General features: G+C 42.2%; 1 protein-coding gene across 1 annotated transcript in view; it reads right to left on the reverse strand.

Annotated features, from left to right (window-relative positions):
• Positions 1-24,181, reverse strand: part of grik4 (glutamate receptor, ionotropic, kainate 4) — a 95,137-nt gene that overhangs the window by 51,293 nt on the left and 19,663 nt on the right. The window contains exons 4-7 of the mRNA XM_055660773.1: positions 22,879-22,976; positions 20,171-20,336; positions 8,533-8,711; positions 2,065-2,118 (exon numbers count right to left, since the gene is read on the reverse strand). Coding sequence (XP_055516748.1) covers positions 2,065-2,118; positions 8,533-8,711; positions 20,171-20,336; positions 22,879-22,976 — 497 coding nt within the window. The remainder of the gene's footprint in view (positions 1-2,064; positions 2,119-8,532; positions 8,712-20,170; positions 20,337-22,878; positions 22,977-24,181) is intronic.

Consider the following 24,181-nt stretch of genomic DNA (forward strand, 5'->3'; position numbering starts at 1 on the left):
TACTCTGAATTTGTCTCTATTATTTACTAATTTAACTCAGATTGTGGATTACATCATGATTTCCCTGATTAGTCCTTGTATCTACAATGTTAATCAACTGTTCAATTTGGAAATAAAAATACAACCTTTTTCATGCACCAATTTTTGAGCAGAATAGTCAGTCCATCTGCACAGAGGAATTTGAAACTCAGCCAGTGAGGTTTCCTTGCCAATGTCCCCTCTATCTGTGTTTCATCTAACAGAGCTCTATCTCACTACGCTTTAACAACAACAGTACTAGAAATAGGATGCTGTGGAGGTGAACGGGATTTTGGGTGGCACAGTGGCGTAGTGGTAGAGTTCCTGCCTGACAGCACCAGAGTCCTGGGTTCAATCCTGACTATGGGTGCAGTCTGTATGGAGTTGGTACGTTCTCCTTGTGTCTGTTTGGGTTTTCTCCGGGTGCTCCGGTTTCCTCCCACACTCCAAAGACGTACAGGTTTGTAGGTTAATTGGCTTGGGTAAAAATTGTAAATTGTCCCGAGTGTGTAAGATAGTGTCAGTGTACGGGTGGATCGCAGATCGGCACGGACTCGGTGGGTCGAAGAGCCTGTATCTCTAAAGTCTAAAATAGTATAATTAAAGCAAAATGTTTACATGCACAATGCAACAAAACCTCTTCAGGAAACCAATTGCAAAGTATGACTTGTTTATTAACATATGTTCTGCAAAGCCTGTGATTTGCATTCCTCTGTGTTCACACAAGGGAGCTCTAACACACAGAGGTGGTCAGTGGCGTCCAACAGCATGCAATGAATGCATGGAGCTACATCTACATTGGTGGTGCCCCTGTGGCCAGAGTTGACGGTGTACATGCGTAAGATAATCCTCAAGGGCCTTGATGGGGAGCATTAATTTGCTCATCACACACCACATATAATCACCCTTTCCAAATGGAGAATTTTGATGGCAGTCCCTTCCAAATCAGTGTATATCACTGCATAATATGTGGCAGTTACCATGCAGGCTGAAGATTTGATTTTTGTTTAACATCATAAACAGTGATTTAGTTGCAAAGGAGCACTTCAATACGTTGTAATCTAGCTTTGATTCCATTATCTGCCTTCTTATTGAGGGAGATTCTGTCCTCCCGGAGAAGTATGAAATTTACATGTATTACCAATATCCGTATTATTATTTCTGTGCTTTGAGAAATGGCACAGAGATAGATATAAAAGTAATTTACTGGGGCCTGTTTCGAATGAATTGACATTGATATAATCTTGAATCTGATGTAGACCTAAGCCATCTATGCTTTCAGGCAGAATTGGTTTGAAGAAGGGTTCTGCCCCGAAATGTCACACTGCCATTTCCCTGCAAAGATGCTGCCTGACCCTCCGAGTTCCTCCAGCATTTTGTGTTTTGCTCAAGATTCCAGCATCTGCTGTGTCTTGTGTCTCCATCTATGCCTTCTCTATGAAGGTGCATTTGCAGAAACTGTTAACCTAATTTTAATAATGAGATATGTTGTTGCCTTCAGATATTACTGAATTTCTTTCTGTTGTGCACCTTCCTCATCTCCTCACCTCTCTTGCCATCACTTAGTAGCAACCCACCCTCCGAACTCACCAGCTAGTCTGGGCGCTGAACCATGCTGCGATTATATATGGACACTATCGAATAAAGAAAGATTGAACAAAGAAAACCCTTCTGCTTTATTCTTCATAAGAATCACTCCTTTGTTAGCATCTCACTGCAGATGTGGCAAAGGGATAATTTTTCTAGACTTTTGCTTTGCTTCAACATTTTAATAGGTACTGTAGTTCACAAGGACTGTCATCCATTACGTCAGGATCTTTTATGCAGTCCGAACAATACTACTTGGTCAAAGCTGCCAGAAATTATCTGAGTTCAGCAGATACTAATGTTGAAAACATCACAAATGCTGTGAGCTGAAGCAGATTAACTGGAAAGGGAGCATTTCTAACCCAATTCAAACGCTGTACAAAACACTTTGGGATTAAAGAATGAAAGGACTCTGCCTGGTAGATAGTCTTAACCATTGGATGCTTGGCATTACTTTACCAGTGATGTAAAGATGTAGTTGTAGTAGGTGGATGTCATTCCCAACTCCACAGCCTGGAAAACAAGTTAAAAAGTGCAAGTTACTGCATCCATTGAAACCGATTTTAGAATTCACAAATCTTCCACACATTTGAGAAATACAAGAAACCATCAATTAGTCTCAATTGATCATTGTGTTCACCCAAACTGAACATTCAGCTGTGTCTATATGTAATATACGACAGATTATTTCAAACTTATCACCTTCTGAGTAAAATAAAATTGTAAGATCTGCTATAAATAAAGTCATTCTTCACTAATTTTAATTTATGTCCTTTTCTGCGGACATTTGTCTGGAAGAGACAAATAAATGTCATTTTCTGGAGTTCTCTCTGACCTGTCACAAGTAGATATGACCAAATGACCAGACACGTTGATTAAAGTAATATTCGACCTGATAGCTTTGTCTTGCACCATCACAGCAATTCCATCCGTTTTTTTAAATTCCCTCTTCATCTGCAACTGCAAACACATTTGTCCTCTCACTTTTCTAGTTGAGGCAAAGGGTCATTGATGTGAAATGTTAACTTTGTTCTCCCTCCACAGACGCTGCCTGACTTGCTGACAAGTTCCAGCATTTTCTGTTTTTTATCTATAACATGAGGTTTGAGTTGCGTCACAACTCCATCCCATTGAAAAAACAGACGGGAAATGAACTGGAGAATGAACTTAAGCCAAAATTATCTCAATGCTGTAGAGTACATCACGAGGATTAATTAACTTTCTTTCTTCCTATCTCCATCTGTAATTAGCAAATATTGTTTGGCAATTCTACGTTCATAATGACATGCCTTAAATTTGTGTGTTTGGTCAGTTTTATACCTTTCTTTTTTCCTTTCCCATTCTTTTTCTGCAAGTCGGAAGGGAGAGGTAGCTGAAGGAAATCCTCAATGCTCCATGTGTGGCTGACTGGCATGGAAGGTTTCAACATTACATGGATTACTATAGGTAAGGACCATGCTATACAAGCACACACTCCTTCTACAAAGGATCCAGAGACCAAAGTGGATTTGGAATCATGCTTAGTCTCTATCGGTACAGTGGTCATTCAATCACTTGTGTCTGTGCTGGCTGGGTCTATGTATAAGCTGTTCAGGTTAATCCCACACTGAAGTTTTCTCCCATTCTCTGGAAATTAGTCACCCTTAAACACAAATCTAGTTTTTGTTTTTGAATTTTTTACACAATTGGATTCCACCTCCATCTCAGGTTTTGCATTCTGGATTTTAACAGTCTCAGTGTGAGACTTAAATCTATGATCTGATTGTTAGAGGAAAGAGATTCTACTGAGCCTGATCCCAAGGGCTTTGGAAAACCTCTGTTATATCACTCTCTGTTTGAAGAAGAGGTTTGCTGCAGCATTTCTTTTCTGCATTAAGAATTAACAGCCAATGTGTCAGCATATGTGGCCTTATTATTAATTGCATAACCTCCACCCCAAGCAAAATGCAGCCAATTTGTTTGACTTGGAGTTTAGTGTCAAGCCACATATTCTTTTTATCCAGTTATTTAAAACTATGTAATCTTGCTCACATCCAGTTCAACCACAGTCTTCACTGAGAACCCATTATCCATGTTTTTTTTGTTGTAATTTCCATGTCAATTCCATTCTTTCTCTCCCAGATTTCCCAGCTTCTATTTGCATAATCTCCATCCCGGTGAAATGTAGCCAGCTGCATTATGTGTGATATTACGATCCACCCACCCACCAACAACAGTGTAATACCGTTTGAATCTCAGCCTCCGAGTGCACTTCAAAATCTCGACTCAACAATTTTATTACTTTCAGTAAATGAGCAGTAAGGGAACACTACCCTGCTCTCCCAACACGTTTGTCCATTGCAGCACAATGCGTTGAAAGTAGGACAACTTCTGTACAGTACGTGTGAAATTATACTCCAGTATTGTGGGGGGGATGGAGAACATTAGTGGTGAGGGCAGTAATGTGTGAAGGAGACAGAATAACATACAGTAACTGCATTTTATATGTGGGGTACAGGACGATAGGATGTGGCAAGGGACACAGATAAAACTGAGTCTAAAAGGTATGAAAGCATACACAAGGCTTTTACTGATGATGCATTTCATTGGCATGGAAGCAACTGATTGTTGTGAGTTCTAACCAGCATTCACAAAACTCAATCAAATGGCTCTTATAACGTTTTATACATTCCAAGTTAGTACAATAGATTACTCTGCCATAATTTCTGGGATAATCATGAAGTGTTGTATTTCGAGCTTATCTCATCACCCTTTTAACGACAATTGTGTTTGCAGCAAAATGCTTGTTAACTGATTCAGTTACTTGCATGGTGCCAAATGCTCTCTCCGTGATGCAATTACAATAATTCCATTGTTAATTTGCTATACTCACACTTCCATCTGCGGGAGCCCTCTCCCACTGATGCTACATTCCTTATATCCATCCCTTTTGCTCAGAGTGAATGCATCAAAATTAGTTTCCCTGCCCATTGCCATCGGTCTGCCTCTGGTTGTAATTCCTGACTAGTTTACAGTTAGACAGAGTGTGTAACAAACAAAGAACTCCACTGCTACAAAAAATAAATGATTTTAATCATAGAAGATTTATCATTCAATTATTTAAGGAAATGTGTCCTTCATTTACCCATTATTCATTAAAAAAAAATGCCTGCTACACTATTCAGGACAGAGGAGAGGAACCATCAATGAATTTATACATTAGAGTTCTAAAGGTCAGCATAATGGCTGGGTTAGGTCCCATCGTGGCCATAGGGTTGAGGGTGAACCCTGGTTAATCGAATAAACTACCACAACGCGAGGTCATACTGAGAGCAAGTATAGTTGTGGATGAGTTGGGCCAAATGGCCAGCTGAACCAATTTATTTTGAATTGCTTAGTTGCATATGGACCAGAATAGTTGGTTGATAATGGCTGCAATAGTCCACCATCAGTGTCTGTCCTACATTGTGGGTAATAGAGTTGGCAAAGTGTCTCGGTTGGGCAGTGGGATTTTGGAGGAGAGGGATGGTTGGGTGGGAATATCGGTCTCCCAAATAATCAGGCAGGGATGGTGACCTATGAGTGAGGCACGATTTTCGCAGTATCTTACTACACAATAATAATAAACTCGCAAAGCAAACCAACCTTTCTCCTTTGAGGTTGTGGTGGTTACGAGTTTGTGAATGGTGACGCATTTGGAGTGGCCAAAGTGAACATCTACATTGCACTTTATGAATGGAACGCACACCACATTCACTGTACGGCTGTGATGTAGTGAACCAATGTTTAAGGTGGTGGAAAGGGCACCAAACAAATAGCTGTTTTGTCCAGGAAAGTGTTGTTTCTTCAGAATTGTCATCCTCACCCAGGCACTTGTTGACTATTCCATCACGCTCCTGATGTGTTTTGCAATTGAGTTGGCGGAGGGGAGAAGGGAAAGTCTTGAGGCGTATGACTCCCACAGCATATTTACATTAGTTTACAGATACTCCATGCCCTCAGAGTCCACATCGACCACCAATCCTCTGTTCATTTGAAGATGGACACAAAATGTTTTGGGTCGAGACTTCTTCAGTCTGAAGAAGGGTCTCGACCCGAAACGCCACCCATTGCTTCTCTCCAGAGATGCTGCCGGTCCCACTGAGTAACTCCTGCATTTTGTGTCTATCTCCAATCGTCTTGGCCCTGCTCTGGGAGTAGGAGTGGGGGCGGATCCGGATCCGCAACGGCCGTGAGCCCCAGGTCGAGCTCGGCGATCGTTTACCGGCTTCTGCTGCTGTTGGAGGTGAGACGTTGCGCCGCGCCAGGGTCTTGGGCCTGTCCCACTTTGGCCGTCAGTTACGCGACAGGCCAGTGGCGCACGAAGATTTCGTTGAGGACGAAGTCCACACTCCTCCACGCCACTCCATGCGCCGCACTACCCACACGCTACACACATGCTACCCACACACTAGCAGGTCGCGTAAATGGCGCGCGAATGACAGCCAAGTGGGACAGGCCCTTAACCTATAAACACACACATGTTTGGGATATGTGAGGATTCAGGAGCACCCGGAGGAAACACGCACAGTCAGGGAGAATGGGCAAACTCCACACAGACAGCACCCAAGGCGGGGATGGAACCCAGTCCTCTGGCACAGTAAGGCAGCAGCTCTATCATCTGGCTTTTAATCCGATTCATATATGCTTAATATGAGTTCATCATCATTGATGACACCAAGGATGTTGGGAGAGATTGATGGCAATATCATTGAATATCAAGTAGGTATGTTACAAAACCTACCTGAATCGTGGCTGAGCATCTGCCCCACCCCTTGTGCGCGATTTTGGCGCTGTTTAGAGGGGGCGGGTTTAAAACGCGATTTTTACTAGGCTGTTCCAATCGAAAATGTTCAGCCTAGTAAATCATTAACGGAAAATCACTGAAAGACCCCGTCGCAAAAGGTATTATTAGTTTTTATGGCCTTGTATAATATTTATAGTAGTTTAAAAATCACTCTCTCACTCCGCAACCTCTCGCAGCCCCAGGGTTTTATAAAGCAAACAATTAAAGGTATGTACCTTATTTTTACATTAAATGGGGCTTGTATATAACCCTGTATATAAAGTTTTCTATAGCGAGTAGTTCATTTTGGGCTCTTTATATCCCGCAGTATTTTTCTGGGCGTTTGAGGGCACAAATCCAGCGCAATGTGAACGTTCTAAACCAGCGCGTTCACAGGAACCCACTAGAAAGCCGATTTAAATTGACTTTAATTTACAGCAAATGAACACTAAATTCCTTCCATTTGGCCTATAAATTGTTGTAAATGAGATTTAAAAATCATGTTTTATTGTGAATTATTTGTGAATATTATTTGGACACTTGGGCTATTTTAAAATGTTAATCATTTATTAAGAAATGGATAGATGTTTACATCTAGTAATTGAAGTTTGAAATTAGCTACAATTGGGTAACTAACTAATTATATGCTTTAATTTCAGGTCATCCAAGTAAGATTATTTTATATTTGTTTCAGAATGCTTCAATCTATGATAACTGAAAATTTCATTCAGTTCTCTTAATTTTTAAGAAGGTTATGGGCTTTTGACTGTCCACGATCACAGCTTTTTTGTTATGTCCATAGAAAATCAATAGGGAACAAGATGCTAATTTCCGAGTATGAAAATGGCCATAACTTTTTTATTACTTGAGATATAAAAGTGAATTAGGTGTCAAATTAAACTTATTGTTATGCTTTATCTGATGGGATAAATTGCAGACTTGATTTTTTAAATCTCAAAATTTTGTAACATTGCTATATCAAGGGCAGCTGGTTGAATCTTCTGCTTCTGTCATCGACTGGTACTTTTGTGCTGCAAATGGTACTTGCCACTCATTATCTCCCACCTATGATCATGTTGCAAACAGGCATGGATGATGAAACCTGTGAGCATCAAATAGTGAAAGGCTTGGATAGAGTGGACGTGGAGAGGATGTTTCCACTGGTGGGAGAGTCTGAGACTGGAGGTCATAGTCTCAGAATTAAAGGACTTTCCTTTAAGAAGATGAAGAGGATTTTGTTTCATCAGAGGGTGGTGAATCTATGGAATTATTTGCCACAGCAGGCTGTGGATGCCAAGTCAATGGATATTTTTAAGGCAGAGACAGATAGATTCTTGATTAGTACTGGTGTCAGGGGTTATGGGGAGAAGGCAGGAGAATGGCTTTTGGAGGGAGAGATAGCCAAGATTGAATGGCAGAGTAGACTTGATGGGCCGAATAGCCTTATTCTGCTTATGACCTTATCAGTAGAACTGGATGGTGTGTATTTATCACACAGAGCAACACTTGAAGGGGAAACTTCCAAGAAGGTGGATGCTTTGGACTCATTATTAGCATCCCGGATAAGGAATCATTCAACAATCATTCATTGTTATGGCACCATTGTCCTTAATAAAACTGATAGTACTAGGGAGGTGTCAGCATTATAAATATTCAGAACACATGCATATCTGTAATCAGTGGAACATTTGCATTCAGAAATGCAGTTATACACCCCAGCTAACATTAACTGCCGGTGCAAAATGTCATCTCATCTGGTTGTTTAACTTCAACCGGTGAATTTAGAACAGATAGGACTATAGAATGGCCATCTCTGCACCACAAGATTTGTGCAAAATGTTTCCATCAAAAGTGATGACTGATGGATCAGGTTAGAAGGGGAAAAAAATCAGTCCCACACCCAGGAAGTCTTACAAAGCCTCACAGATTAGAATACAAAACAGCCAGCTTTGATTATTGTGTACGAATCTGCTATCTCACATTACAGCAGAAACAATGAGTCAGTAACTGGCAGAAATAATCATTTGAAGCATCTAAGCAAGTTCTCGTGTTTCGTTTGGGAGCTTTCATTAATGGTTAGACGCTGGTTGACTGCAACATAGTAATCTTAAGGTTAAACCTACCTTGCGAAGGATTGATTGTGACACTGAAGCACTGGCATCAATAATTATCGTTGCAATCTTGTCATCTCGGATTTCCTTTAGGAGTGGTGTTGAATCCTGATTTTGATCCAACATTCGCACCGACAAGGTGTCCTTGGAAATAAGAAACTGGCGCAATAACTTTTCCAAACTCAAAAGGCCTGCAGAAAAATTGGGGAGTGAGATGACATCTAGAATAAATCAAACTGCAAGGCCGTATCTAAAATATATCAGAATGAAATATCTTCCTGGGATTCTTGGCAGGGAATTGTACTTGGAAGGCTTCAATTAACAAAGAAATCTTCTAACCACACAACTTGGCTTTGGTCAAAACTACTGGAAAACAGTTACTTAAAAATTGTCAGAAAGAATTAAAATGATAAGGCAAGAGATTATGAAAGTGAGGAGAAAACTCTTGTCCTCGACTGCTAGCGTCAACCACAACTCACTATATCAATCAGGATTCCCCCTAACGTGTAGCTACATTGAATCTTCAAATATCCTTTCTAAATATTTCATTTTTATATCATTTGCTGACATGTGGACGAGTGAAATTCACACATGCACATTGTTTAGACCTGATGCAATAAATGATTACCTCATACAGAGATTGTTCACTTTAGACTTTAGAGATACAGTGTGGAAACAGGCCCTTCGGCCCACTGAGTCTGCGCTGACCAACGATCGCCCCATGCACTACACCATCCTATATACTAGGGACAATTTACAACAGCCAATTGACCGACAAACCTGTACGTTTTTGAAGTGCGGGGGAAGACCAGAGCACCCAGAGAAAACCCACGCAGGTCTCTGGCGCTGCAACTTTACTGCTGTGCCATTATGCCACTCCTTATCAACACAAAAATGTATATTATTCTCCCCTCTCCAGCATCACCCTGTCCTGCATTTCCAACTTTCCCCAAGTGCTTGTACCATCTAAATGGAGCTGGTGTTGCAGTTCCTGGTTCTTTATTGGCTTTGGTCAGATGTACCTTCTCTTACAGCTTCTCTTTTACAACCATGTACATTATATTTTCCCATGTCATCTTCAGTCTTCCTTTTCCCCCTCTCCCCAGTAGTAGCATTTTAGTGACTTCCCTTCTCATCTATTCTGATTCCATTGGAACATGCCTGTGCCTTATCAAACTTCTCTCTTGTACTTTCTTATCTCAGGCACTCTCCCATTTCACCCCAAGGGATGTGGATTACTCCCTTTGTCTTATGAAAGTGAGGAGAAAACTCTTGTCCTCGACTGCTATGGGAGTTCCCAATCTTATGCCATTGAAGCTCTCTTGTCTCGTTTGATACAGGGGCCATATCTACACTACAACAGTGTTACCTAGGCTTTCTTCAGCTTCACCAATACTATCATGTTGCAAAATGTTCTATTAACCAGCTTGCCCACTCTTACATTACTCAAGGATTCAACTCTTCATCTCATTGGATAAACTGGATATGCATTTCATTGGATAAACACAAAAAGCTGGTGTAACTCAGCGGGTCAGGCAGCATCTCTGGAGAAAAGGAATAGGTGACGCTTCGGGTCGAGGTACGACTTCAGACTGAGAGTCAGGGGAGAGGGAAGATAAAGGCACGTGGAATAATTTAATGAAAGATATGCAAGAAGACAGATCAAAACCAGCAACGATGATCAAGGAATTAACAAGTAATACAAACAGTGAACCTCAGCAGGACAACAGTGAATGACTGAGGTGGAGATGGATGGAGAGCAAGGTGATGCAAGGGTTATTTGAAGTTAGAGAAATCAATAGTCATATTGGACCTGAGCTTACAGGTCATGGTTATCATTTTACAATGTGTTTTCTTGTCAGACCCTGCCAAAGCACTTGTTTAGGATATGAAATTCTACACCAGCCAAGAGACACTAGTCCTTGTTAACAAGCACAAGGATATAGATCTGTAAGGGGAAAAGGCAGAAGCAGCACATATAATTCAATGCAGATAAGCATGATGTAATGCACCGTAATGGAACAAAAGAAGAAAACAGAAATTGAAGTATGCACACAATAGAAAGGCAATGCAAGGTGCAGATGTACGCAGGTTTAAGCTTTCAATATGCAATTGAATGCAAATGTAACTTCAGATAATAATGGAAAAAAAACAATTTGAGTTGTATACAAATGACACAGTACAAGATGAAGAAATAGCAATCATTTTGAATAAAACTGTTTAGCTCACAGCATATTTCCAATTCTCTCTGCAGTTTAAGACTGGAGGGGTGGTTATGGTCTCTGGATGGTGGATAGGGATGAGGTAAAATGGCAAATTTTACATCTCTCAACAGATAGATGGAAGAACCACGTGAAGGGACATGGTTGGAGGAGATGAATAGAAAAACGAGGGAATTGTGGAGGTTGCAGTCCCTTTGCAATGTTGAAAGCGAAAGGGAGAAGAAGCTGTGTCTAATGCTGGCATCTCACTGAAGGTGGCAGAACCTCTGGGAATGAACTGCGGAGGGTGGTGTGCACACCTTCCAAGCTGCATATTGCATTTGCTTCTCTGTGCTGAAGAAACCAAGTGCAGATTGAGTGATTGTTCTGTGGACTCATCCATTCAGTCTACTAAGGTGACCCTGAGCTTCTGGTGCTTTGGAAAGGTGAATTCAGATAAATGAAACAAGAAAGAACAAACCAAAAAAATAATAAGGCTAGGATACGACCTTGGCAAGTCGTATTAAGGAAATTCCTAACGCACTTTACCTGTATTTTAGGAGAAAGAGGGTAGCGAGGGAAAGGATAGATCCATGAAGGGTAAGGGAGGGAATTTATGCATTGAGCCAGAGGAAGTGGGTGACGTCCTTAAAAAGTATTTTGCGTAGGATTTGGTATTACCCAGGGAGAAGGACATGGATGATGGTAAGATAAAGGGAGGGGTATGGTAATATTCCAGGGCAGGTTGATATATTGAGGAGGGGGAGGTGCTGGGTGTCTTGAATAAACTAAGGTGGATAAGTCTCGAGGACCATATGAGATTTATCTCAGAAAACTGCGGGAGGCAAGGGAGAAGATTGTTGGGGCTTTGACAGAGATCTTTGTATCCTCTTCAGCGACATAGGATTATTGGGACACAGCTACCAGCCTTGGAAGGCATCTACCACACACGGTGCCTCAGGAAGGCCGTCAGCATCCATAATGACTCCTCACACCCTTGTAACGGACTGTTCGAACTACTTCCGTCCGGCAGACGTTACAAGGCCTTCTACGCCCGAACCTCCAGACTCAGAAACAGCTTCATTCCCAGAGCTATAGCGGCTCTGAACCAGCCCTGCTGAGTGCCCCCCATCCCCCCTGGACTGCTCCCTCAGATGGTCACGTCACAGTTTATTTATTTATTTCATTTTTTTGACATCGGTTGGAAGCTGCATACCAAATCTCGTTGCACTGATGCGCAATGCCAATAAAATATATTATTATTATTATTATTATTATTATTATTATTATTATTATATAAGATCCCAGAGGACTGGAAAATAGACCATATTGTTCATTTTCTCAAGAAGGACATCAGGGTCAAACAAATAAATTATAGGCCAGTTAACTTTAGATCCTTGATAGGGAAATTAATGGAGAAAATTCTTAGAGATAGGAATTACTCGCATTTGGAAAAGCATGGACACATCAGTGAGGGTCACCATGGGTTTGTGCGGGGCGGGGGAGGATCATCTCACATATTTGATTTGAGTTTCTTTGAGGAGCGGGGGAAGATGATCGAAGGATGTAGTCAATGGATGACTACATGACTACAAGGCAATGAATGAAGTCAGCATGAACTTCAGTAAAACATTTGATAAGGTCCCTCATGGTAGGCTGCTCAAGAAGATTAAGTCAAATGAGATCCACAGGAAGTTGGATATAAAATTAGCTTGGTCACAGAACACAATGGGTGAGGGTGTTTTTCTGATGATGTCTGTGACCAATGGTTTCCTGAAAAGATAGGGCAGCACGGTGGCACAGCAGTAGAGTTGCTGCCTTACAGTGTTTACAGCTCCGGAGACCCAGGTTCGATCCCAACTACGGGTGCTGTCTGTAAGGAGTTTGTAAGTTCTCCCCGTGACTGCATGGGTTTTCCCCGTGATCTTTGTTCCTCCCACACTCCAAAGACATGCAGGTTTGTAGGTTGATTGGCTTGGTATAAATGTAAATTGTCCCTAGTGTGTGTAGGATAGTATTAGTGTGTGGGGATCGCAGGTCCATGCGGATTTGGTGGGTCAGACGGTCTGTTTCTGCACTGTATCTCTGATATTTATTTCTGGTACCAGTGCTGGGACCTCTGTTGTTTGTAATATTAATAATTTGGATGAAAATATAGGTGGTCTAATAAGTAAGTTTGCAGCCAATAGACAATAGACAATAGGTGCATGAGTAGGCCATTCGGCCCTTCGAGCCAGCACCGCCATTCAATGTGATCATGGCTGATCATCCCCAATCAGTACCCCGTTCCTGCCTTTTCCCCATATACCCTGACTCCGCTATTTTTCAGAGCCCTATCTAGCTCTCTCTTGAAAGCATCCAGAGAACGCGCCTCCACCGCCCTCCGAGGCAGAGAATTCCACAGACTCACCACTCTCTGTGAGAAAAAGTGTTTCCTCGTGTCCGTTCTGAATGGCTTATTCTTAAAGCCAATATGAAAATTTGTGAGTTGTGGATAGGGAGGAAGGTTGTCAAAGGATACAGTGGGATAAAGATCAATCGTAATTTTGGGCAGAGAAATGGCAGATGGAGTTTAATCTGGACAAGTGTGACGAGATGCATCTTGGCTGAATAAACATAGCAGGCTAAGGCTTTCTCCTCAGCTGTGCTCTTCTCTGCTCTGTAAACGGGATTGCAAATGTGGTTAGATAGTTAATCTTCATTGTTATGTTATGCTATTATTGTCCTGCTATGTTGGCATGTTTTCTTTTAAAAAATACTGTGTGTATTTTGTTTGTTCAAATTATATCCAGATATTGCTATATTTCTGGATATTTGACCTTTTACTCGATATGAGGTCAATGAATCAATGTGAATTGATTTATTGATTTTTTTGCTTCAATGAAAACAATGACATTATCTACCCGTTGGATTGCACTGAAGTAAAATAAATACAATGCATCTTAATTTGGCCTTTTGCTTCACAAATATGTGCTTGTCAACGTGTACAGTTGTGAGCATGCCCAGTCTCCAGTAGCTCTGATGTGGCAATAAAAATCGTGGTCATTGTTTGCAAGCACTAAATCTACATAAATCCACACAGACATGAAGGCTTAACAGTTGCAGCTTACACTGGAGATCAAAACAAAGAAACCTGGGAACACAGTAGCTGTCAGTCCGAACATTTTGCATATGTAAACCTCACTCCCAATGAAAGTGAATTTTCAATTCAGTATGTAGGATTTATTGCGCCTGTGTCTTGTGTCTGTGACTGAGTCAGTCTGCTTTTAACCCAGCAATTGTTGAGGGGACACATGGTACTTTATTGTCACATGTACCTAGGCACAGTGATAATCTGTTTTTGCGGACAGTTTAGTAAGAATCTTACTGTACAGAGGCACAATCATACTTAAGTACAAGAGGGCAAGATAGTAAATTACACTTAGACAGTACACAAGAGTCGCCAGGTTTCCAGCACCATCTTGACCCAATATACTCATGTAATCTAATTATACCTAGTCCATCCAAACCACCCAATGTTGAAAATAACTGTTTACATCAACAGTATACACTACAGTCTGTGGGTCCTCACTGTGTTGATATGGCATCAAAGTGGCGACATTTACACCTAACCTCATGCAGGCAGCATGCAGTCTGAGCTCTCCACTGTCTTGGGACAGATGTTGGCAAGTTCGTGGGACAACAACAGAATTTTCATACAACAGGATATTTATGAGCCGTTGTCATTGTCATCGATAACTAATGACCATTCGGAACAAAACACGCATCCACCACATATCTCACTCCGCACTATAATGTGATACAAGATAAATGATATCTTGTACAAGCAAAAAGAAACAACTGATCAATGTTGCAATGTTGACAAGCTGCTGAAAAATCTGATTTAAAAAAAATCTTGACTTTAGAAAGATGGATCATTTAAGATGCATATCAAAGCAACTTGGAGAGAAAGCACTTGGAACAAGGTTACAAGCTGCCCAAGCTCCTTGAATTAGCAATATCATTGTCACAGGGCATTTGATATAAAACAGCCGTAAGATATTACCAGGCACAGAATCCAGGAATGACAATTGACAAAGCCAAATTGTCAGCAGCAGGGAGATGACGGGAACTCAAACCAGTGGCAGTTATCCCCACAAGGTGGAACCTCCAATTAAGAGGAAACTCAAGTGGAAAACTCAGCTACTTGGCTAATACTTGTCATTCAGGAAATCCATTGCATCTACACTTAACAAAGCATGAAGCTAATGTAAAACCAGTGCAGAGATCAATAATACATCTTGTGACCCTAAATATACAGTTTTATTTGCCACATGAACTGGATCATTCAACCACACATGGGAGTGAAAGTACGTAACAGATCTAAGAAGGGTCCCGACCCAAAATATCACAGATCATTTTTCTCCAGAGATGCTGCCTGACCAGCCAAGTTACTCCTGCACTTTGTGTCTGTATATACCAGTTCTGGGATTGTTTTGATACCCTCATGAGTTTTGACACAGTATGAGCTCTTCACATTGCAGACAGCACTTACATCATGCCTTCAAAGGACCTCACTCGGCACAAAGGAACGTGACTGCAATGCCGCGGGCAGTGACATTAAACAATATCAAAGCTGAAAAGAGAAGTGCTACTTTGCCACCAGGCAAAAAGGGCAACACAGCTACCAAATGTTAACGTCATAGAAACAACACCGTCTCGTGATAGCATCAATTTCAGATCTTGTGAAATGAATGAAATGCGTAGGCATTGCTCACTACAACCAACCAAGGATTTGTGAAAAGTAAATAGCTGTTAGGCGAAAAGATGTGGGAGCAGAAATAGATTGTTTAGTTGAACACAAAAGCCAAGCGACTACACTATCAAATCTGAATGAAACATCACAGATCATTTTTCTCCAGAGATGCTGCTTGACCAGCCGATTTACTCCAGCACTTTGTGTCTATATAACAGCACTGGAATTGTTCTGATACCCATTGACGAACTGTACGCTGCAAGGGCCAGGAAGTGAGCGGGTAAGATCATCTCTGACCCCTCTCACCCTGGCCACAAACTTTGAATCACTTCCCTCTGGAAGGCAACTCCGGATTGTCAAAGCTGCCACAGCCAGACATAAAAACTTTTTTTTCCACCCATGAACAGTAGCTCTACTCAATAACCAAAAATCTGTAGCCTCCTTTTGCTCTGGTATTTTATTTAATTCACATGTTTAATCAATAATATTTTATTATTAATGTTTAATGTTTTATGTGTCATTCCTAACTGTCTCTGTATGTCATGTTGTCAATTGCGGGCGGAGCACCAAGGGAAATTCCTTGTATGTGAATACTTGGCCAATAAACTTATTCATTCATTCATTCTTTCAGGTCTCGACCCCAAACATCACCTATTCCTTCTATCCAGAGATGCTGCCTGTCCCTCTGAGTTACTCCAGCATTTTGTGTCTATCTTTGGTATAAACCAGCATCTGCAGTTCCTTCCAACACGAAACAATATAAATGTCTGTATTACCCAAAGTGCTTAGGGTTAATGTTAGCGATGACTTTTCAGATCTAAGTTCTGATGAATATTTGCTTGAAATAATCAGTAACCCCAAGAGATTCGCCACTTAGAACCGATTAGTTCTACATCCACGAAAGCTGCCAAAATAACACTTAATCATATCATTGTGTTGCTTGGTGTTCTGCAAACAGTGTCTGACTGACTATTGTTCAACAGCAATGAACTCTGCTTCACAAATTGTGAAACGACACCTTGCTAGCCTTTGGTCAGTGGTGAAGGGCAGAGCTTCATGTGAGTGATGAGGACAATCATCTGCACTGGTCAATCCAAAGGAAGATCAAGGGAGCAAACCAAAACTTTCGCTTTTTATGAAATCACAGAGCAACAAAAGCATTAGACACCGGGAATACTGCCAACCGCACATCTCTGCATAACCCATGGGGCACTGTTCTTCCAGTCAGTTTGCAAAGCTCCAAGCAACACAAGGACATAATTAAGAGTCAGGAAGGCAGGTTTTGTGGATGTTGAACTGATCATGTAAGTGTGCACATGTGTTGTGGAAAGATGAGTGATGACAGAGCCCATGAGATAGATGAGACAAATGCCAAAGTGAGCGTGACAAATCCAAACAAGGGCATGAAAATGGAAACACACAATTCTGGTCCCTGTGCCATTGCTCCAGGGGATCATGTAACTAGTGAAGCAGAATAACCACACAGGCAAGCAAGCAACTATATCACATATTATTTGAAGTAACCCTGATGAAAGGTTCCAATGATGACAGCACTGAGTGGTTCACTAAGAATCACACAAAATATCTCAGTTTTCAGAATACTCAAAACACCATCTACTGTCAGTGAATCGCAAACGGATAATCTCAAGATCAGAAGAAACAGACTAATTCCGCCTTGAGGAGCAGCTCACTCCCTGTCCCCAGTAATCACGAGGATTTATCCATTTCACAAGTGGAAACCACCCTCACATTTGAAAGATGTTGTGACAGACCGATGTAAAGATTTCAGCACAAAGTGGCACAGCGGTAGTTACTGCCTTACAGCGACGGATGCCATTGTATGATCCTGATTTGTTGGTCTTGTTGGTGTGGAGTTTGTACATTCTTCTTGGGACCGCGTGGGGTTTCTCCGGGTGCTCTGGTTTCCTCTCGTATCCCAAGGTAGTGCAGGTTTCTAGGTTAATTGGCTTCTGTAAATTGCCCCAAATGTGTAAGATAGAACTAGCGTACGGGTGATCGCTGGTCGGCGCGGACTCGATGGGCCGAAGGGCCCCTTTCCACTCTGTATCTCTAAATGAAACTCAACTAAGAAAATCACCAAGTTTCTTTTAATTAGTAGAATGGATTGGAATCTAATAGAATGGAATGTTAATTGTCAGATGTGACATGGCATAGTGAGATTCTTTGCTTGTATACTCAATGTATGCAAATAGTTGCCACATAATGGCACTGACAAAGTAACAAAGTACCCCCGCCGGCTCCTCCTTTGTTCTCCTTCCCTTTTCCCGACGGTCCTCCCACAACGGGCCCTCCGTACATTCATTGGAGATGGATATGGTATTACATTGTTGTTATATGTTTGTGTATTTCCCTTTTTTTTTTAAATATGCAGATCTGAATGCCTGCAGTAACCTGGGTGCAGCATCACACGGAAGGGAGAGATGAGTAGGTGGCCCGGAGGAGAAAACACACACTGACCATCTGATGATCTTAACCACCTTGACCATGGAACTCTCTCTGTCACCAAAGCCCAGGATTGGTGCGACTAAATTGTTGCTCAGGGCTGAGAATGTATAATTCATCACCAAAGCACAAGGGTAACATTGACAGTATACACCCACCAATACCTTCTCTCACCTCAGTCAGTCAGTAGAACAAATCACTGCCCTGGCAATCAGCCATCTCAGATAATTTACCTTGTCCTATCAGCAGGCTTACCAAACTAATGCCCCTGTCCCACTTAGGAAACCTGAACGGAAACCTCTTGAGACTTTGTGCCCCACCCAAGGTTTTCGTGCGGTTCCTGGAGGTTGCAGGTGGTTGCCGGAGGTTGCAGGTAGTGGAAGCAGGTAGGGAGACTGACAAAAACCTCCGGGAACCGCACGGAAACTTTGGGTGGGGCGCAAAGTCTCCAGAGGTTTCCGTTCAGGTTTCCTAAGTGGGACAGGGGCATTAAACTCCGAAACATGACACAACTTAGCAGCAGCCCTACTAATATAATGGATGATGATGGCAACTCCATCATTCACCATGGTGCAGCTCAGGTGACCTTCCCATTGCTTAATGGCAGTGTCAGGTTATTTCCCCTCTCCCGTACCTGGTTACTGAGGAATCCCAGCCCAGATCACCAACCCTCCCACCCAATTCAGTCGGATGAAGTGCAACCTTCTCTTCCGTGAATAATGAAGATTTGACTTTTCCCTCAATAAACAGGTAATTGTCCAGCTGACATATTTTGCAAGTTATTTAATCAGTTTTGAAATATCCTCACCAGTTTTATGAGTGGCATAAGCACTAAAGTCGAGGTCAACGATCATGTAGTGTAAATAAATAAAACAAAACAAGCCCCATGAAACCAGCACGCATCGGATGACTATTCAATACACCACAGTGCTCAATGGGCCAAGAAGCTTCACAATCTAATTAAACACCCAACCATTAACTTTGCAAATGATCAGGGCAAGCTTCAACATTGCAGATGATGCAAGAAATCTGACGACCAGAATGCCAGAAATAAATTCTAAACAAATGTCATTGTCAGTATCGACACACAACAAACTGTAAAAGGCGGCTAATAATCAATTAGTAAGACTGAAATGTGAGAAAATAACCAGAACCTTTATAATATTTTGTAATAAAATTATTATGCGCGATTGTGGGAGGATCAATTTATTCAATCAGTGACTGGTTGGCCAAATGAGACAGTGTATGAATGAGAGGGTTCATTGAACTGAACTCCCAAACACTCATTTCTTTAAAATAATGAAAAGGCACAAAGTGCTGGAATAAATGAGTGGGTCAGGCAGCATCTCCGGAGGACATGAAAAGGGCCCTTCTTCAGATTGATTGTAGTCAGGGGAGGAAAGCTGGAAGAGAGGTTGAGGCGGGACAAAGCCAGGCAAGTGATGGGTGGAGACCGGTGAGTGGGGTTTGATTTGACAATGGCTGGTCATAGGTCAGAGATGATAAAGGAGAAGGCTGTGAGTTAATGACAGAAGAGGCATGAAATGTAAAACAAGATGGAGAGATATAGGTGGCATGCGACAGGGGAAGGGTGAAGGGAAAGGGAAAGGGGAGGGGGGTTGTGGGGGGAAATGGATGCAAATCTAGCTAGGGCACAAGGAAGAGAGGGGGGAAATCCCGTGGGGGGGGGGTGGGGGGGGGGGGGGGGGAGGGAAGGGGCAGGGTGTTTGTTGATTAGTGAACTAAAATTGGAGAATTCAATGTTCATACCGTCATTAGGTTTTAAGGTACAAACTGTTCCTCCAGTTTGTGTGTGGCTTCACTCTGGCAATGGAGGAGGCCCAGGACAGGAAGGTCATTATGGGAATGGGAAGGGGAAGGAAAGAGATATCCTGCAGGCCTTGACGGATCGAGCGCAGGTGTTCGGTGAAACAGTCGCCTAGTCTATGCTTGGTCTTGCCGATGTAAAGGTGGGCGGGTTGAGAACAACGGGCTTATTGACTTTCTCCTTTTCTCGCTGTACTTTTGTTAGTGTGTCAGCCATGGACACACTTCACACAACGAAACACCAGAGTATTTCCACAGGTTATCTCCTCTTGCATCATTTCTGTGATCGATGATGATTTCTGACTGTGTCAGAACTAAAATGTATCAGATTGCCCATTCAAACATTCAGTGAAAGGAATAGTTTTGACGAGCGATATTTCACCATGATATTTTTATACATGTCAATAGCCTTTGATTAACTTACATTCAGCTTTGGCACAGATCAGACACGCCATGGTTCTGTTGAAGAAGTTCAGGATGCTGGCAATAGCTAGGCTGACGTCTGTGTTGGTTGGGTGCAGGTTTAGTGAAGTGAACCTCAAATACTGCGATTTAGGAATTTCTTCAGGTGCTACCTTCACATGAGGGACCTGTATTGAAATAGACGGAAGCTGGTCAGAGAGATGTTCTCAGCAGATAAGTTGCCCAGAGATCTTTGTTCAATCAATTTTACCTTTTCTCTTTAACTCATTATGATTCTAAAAACAATCGAATACTCCCAATTCAATGTCCCTAATGCAAAGCTAGTGTAGTTTTCAACTCACAATGATAGATACAAAAAGCTGGAGTAACTCCACGGGTCAGGCAGCATCTCTGGAGAATAGGAATAGGTAACATTTCAGGTCGAGACCCTTCTTCAGACTGCCTGAGTTACTCCAGCTTTTTGTGTCTATCTTCAGTGTAAACCAGCATTCCGTCCCACACTAGTTTTCAACTCACCATCCCTTTTGATTTTTGCATTGAAATTATACATTCTGCTGAAGCATCTTTCGAGTTAAAATAAAATGTTTTAAATCCCAGGTGTCTGGTGAAGGAAGGGACAATGTCAGTGAGCTAGTTACTCATCCACTCAGATCCCCAACCCCCTGCGTCATTTCTGACTTTAATCTATTGTGTTCAGTGGCCTAACGAGGTAGAATTTTTTCAGTCCACATTCCGTGTTGTCGAGGTGACAATTTGTGCCTTTTAATGTTGAGGTGATCCGAGTGGATGAGCAACCGTGGCCTTAAGGAGAAGAGACTCCACAAAGCACAGAGTGAGAATGCACAGAATCTGCAAAGGATAACATAATGGGTAAGAAAGTGGCAGATGGAGTACAAGGTGAAATGTGAGAATTTGCTATGTATTTAAAAATTTTTTTTTTTTTAAATGGTTAGAACAAGAAAATATTCATTCCATTTTTATTCATGAGAGTAAAGATTTGGATGCAACAATTGGAAAGGCTTTATTACAGAGAGCTTGGAGTACAAATCAAGATGAACTTTGTTGTGATTGTAGACGTCATGTAATATCTTCTGATTTGAGTACCATGTGTGTTCTTGGTCTCTATATTGAAAGACCGGACTCTCTATATTGATACCTGTGATGATTGAGTTGTTCTGCAAGGAGAATTTGAGAGATTTTGGGAAAGACTGGATCATGAGAATTTATGAAATAAGAGGTGATCTGATTGAAGAAGACACGGTACTGTGAGAGACTGGCATGATAAATGTTGAGGGGAGAGAGATTGGAGAATGGATGAAGACCCGGGAAGAAGAGGCGTTAGTGGTGGCCAGGAGGAGCCTTGGGACTTTGGAGGAGTTGGTGGGCAGATTAGTGAGGCTGGGTCCTGAGAGCATTGATGGAGAAAGGATGTGGATATTGTGGAATATTGTGGGGGAAAGGTGCTGGTTAATGACGACCAAGGGTGAAAAGTTAAAGAAGATGTGGCTGAGGGAGTAGCACTCCCAGCCACAGCCCGTGCAAGGCCTGAGGCCAAAACACCAGCACAGTGGCGCAGATAGAGGGACTGCTGCCTCACAGTGCCAGAGGCCCATGTACGATCCTAGCCGCTAGTTCTGTCTGTGTGGACTCTTCATGTGAACGTTGGATACTCCAATTTACTTCCATGTCTGAAGATATTCACATTAGTAGGTTAATTGGTAATTGTTAATTTTTTATAGTATGTCGGCAAGTTACATACTTGGGGAATTGATGTGAATGTGGTATGAATTCAATGCACTGGAGTATGTTTAGTGTACGTATATAAGCGCTTGATGATGAACATGGACCCAGTGGGCTGAAGGACCCGTTTCCGTGCTGATCTCTTTTTGGTTGCGGGGTCGAAGAGCTTCTGGAGCGGAGCCTTACAGCACTGCCCCGCGCGGCTTGGAATGGCCGCGGGACTCTGCGAGCGCATGTCGGGGGCTCTAACATCAAGACCCGGTGTGCGATCTTGCACCACCCGGCGCGTGGCTTTAATGGCCGCGGGACAATCGCCTTCGCCAGCCGGGGGCTTTGACTTTGACTCTGACATCGGGGGGGGGGGGGAGTGCAGTGGAGAGATAAGTTTTTTTGGCCTTCCATCACAGCGATGTGATGGATGTTTATGTAAATTATGTTGTGTCTTGTGTCTATTTGTTGGTAATGTATGGCTGCAGAAACGTCATTTCGTTTGGACCTCAAGGGGTCCAAATGACAAATAAATTGTATCTATCTTGTATCTTGGTTCTATAAATCCTCAACTTCTTATTCAAAAGCTGCTTCCGTGTTCTAAGCCTGAGCCTCAGGTACAGCTGAATTTTGTACGTGGAGCCAAACAACCAGGTTGTGTGCAGCTTGCTGCCACTGCATGCCTGGCTGTCCCTGTACTCGAGCAGATGATGTACAAGGAAACGTCACTGGTAAGCCCTCTGCTCTGGCCTGAAGATGACCCTTTAAGCTCAGAATCTGGGCGTGCAAGTTTGGATATTAAGACAAATGGTTCCTTTTGGATGAAGGTGTCAAAGGACATAGAGCACCAGCAAGTAAATAGAGTTGAGGCGTAAATCTATTAGGATCTCAATGAACGCTGGAAGTAAAGTGATTGGCTGGCCCAGCCTCTTCAATCAGGAGTTATCCTAGCATCATGATTATTATTAATAGCAATATTACCTCCTTTTCACCGCAGATGTGGCTGATGATAGAGGCAGATGCTGGACTTGAGGAAGGTCCCAGGATTGCCACAACCCCCTTTGGGAGGATCTGACATGCTGCAGAAAAGAGATAAAAGTCAGTCATACACGTAGTTATGTGAAGGAAGAAACTCCAGTCTGAAGAAGGGTTGTGACCCGAAACGTCACCCATTTCTTCTCTCTAGAGATGCTGCCTGTCCCGCTGAGTTACTCCAGCCTTTTGTGTCTACCAAGGAACTGCAGATGCTGGTTCACACTGAAAATAGATAGTTTACACTATTTTCATATGTGGTTATGTTACCAGTTGCGTACAAACCTTGCCAGGATGGACATCAGCTAATCTGTGGCCGATCTGACACTCTTAGCAAGGAATGTGAGATTCCAGCATTTTAAATTCAAGATTCAATCGCAATATAATAACAATTGATTTCATGTTTCAAATCAATTAAAAATAATCTTAAATTTCTAAGTATATTTCATGACGTTTGCACTCTCACTGTGATTTCCATTTAATTTCCAAACTTCCTCAAGTGAGGAATGCTGGAAGCAAAGTATATCCCCTTTTAGGATGCAGGTATACCTTGCTGGGTCTACATTTATTGTCTATTTCTAACAGCAAGAAGGGGGGGAGGAGTTATACAGTTTGATAGCAACAGGGATAAAGGATCTCCTGTGGTGTTCTGGGCCATTGAGGGCTCAAACATTAAGGGCAATTGCTGACGATGTGGAATCAATGACGGGCCAGACTGGAAAGATGGCCTTCCCTAAAGGACACTAGTGCTCTCGGTCTCGTTTCATTGCAAGACTAGCTGCCCCTTAGTCACCACACTGAAATTAACTTTTAAATTTCAGATTATTCAATTACTTTCCTCAGATCACTCCGTTTTCTTTGGATAGGGCTATTGGCCGAGCTATACGACGAGGTCTAAAGGATGTCTCCAATTCTCTGTTCATTAATTATCTCTGGAGTCATGTATACCAGGCAATTGATGAGATCAGGACTCGGTTTTTTCTGAGTGGTATTGAAAATAAAGCATTCCAAAACATCTACATTGCTAAGCATTGGTGATGCAGCGGCAGAGTTGCTGCCTTACAGCACCACACATCCGGGTTCAATCCTGACTATGGGTGCTTGTCGATATGGAGTTTGAACGTTCTCCCTGTGCCCTGCGTGGGTTTTTCCGGTTTCCTCCCACACTCCAAAGATGTACAGGTTTGCAGGTTAACTGGCTTGGTATAATTGTAAATTGTCCCTAGTGTGTGTTGGACAGTGTTAACGTGCG

Source organism: Leucoraja erinacea, chromosome 32, assembly GCF_028641065.1.
Source record: "Leucoraja erinacea ecotype New England chromosome 32, Leri_hhj_1, whole genome shotgun sequence".
Taxonomy (NCBI): Eukaryota; Metazoa; Chordata; class Chondrichthyes; order Rajiformes; family Rajidae; genus Leucoraja; species Leucoraja erinaceus.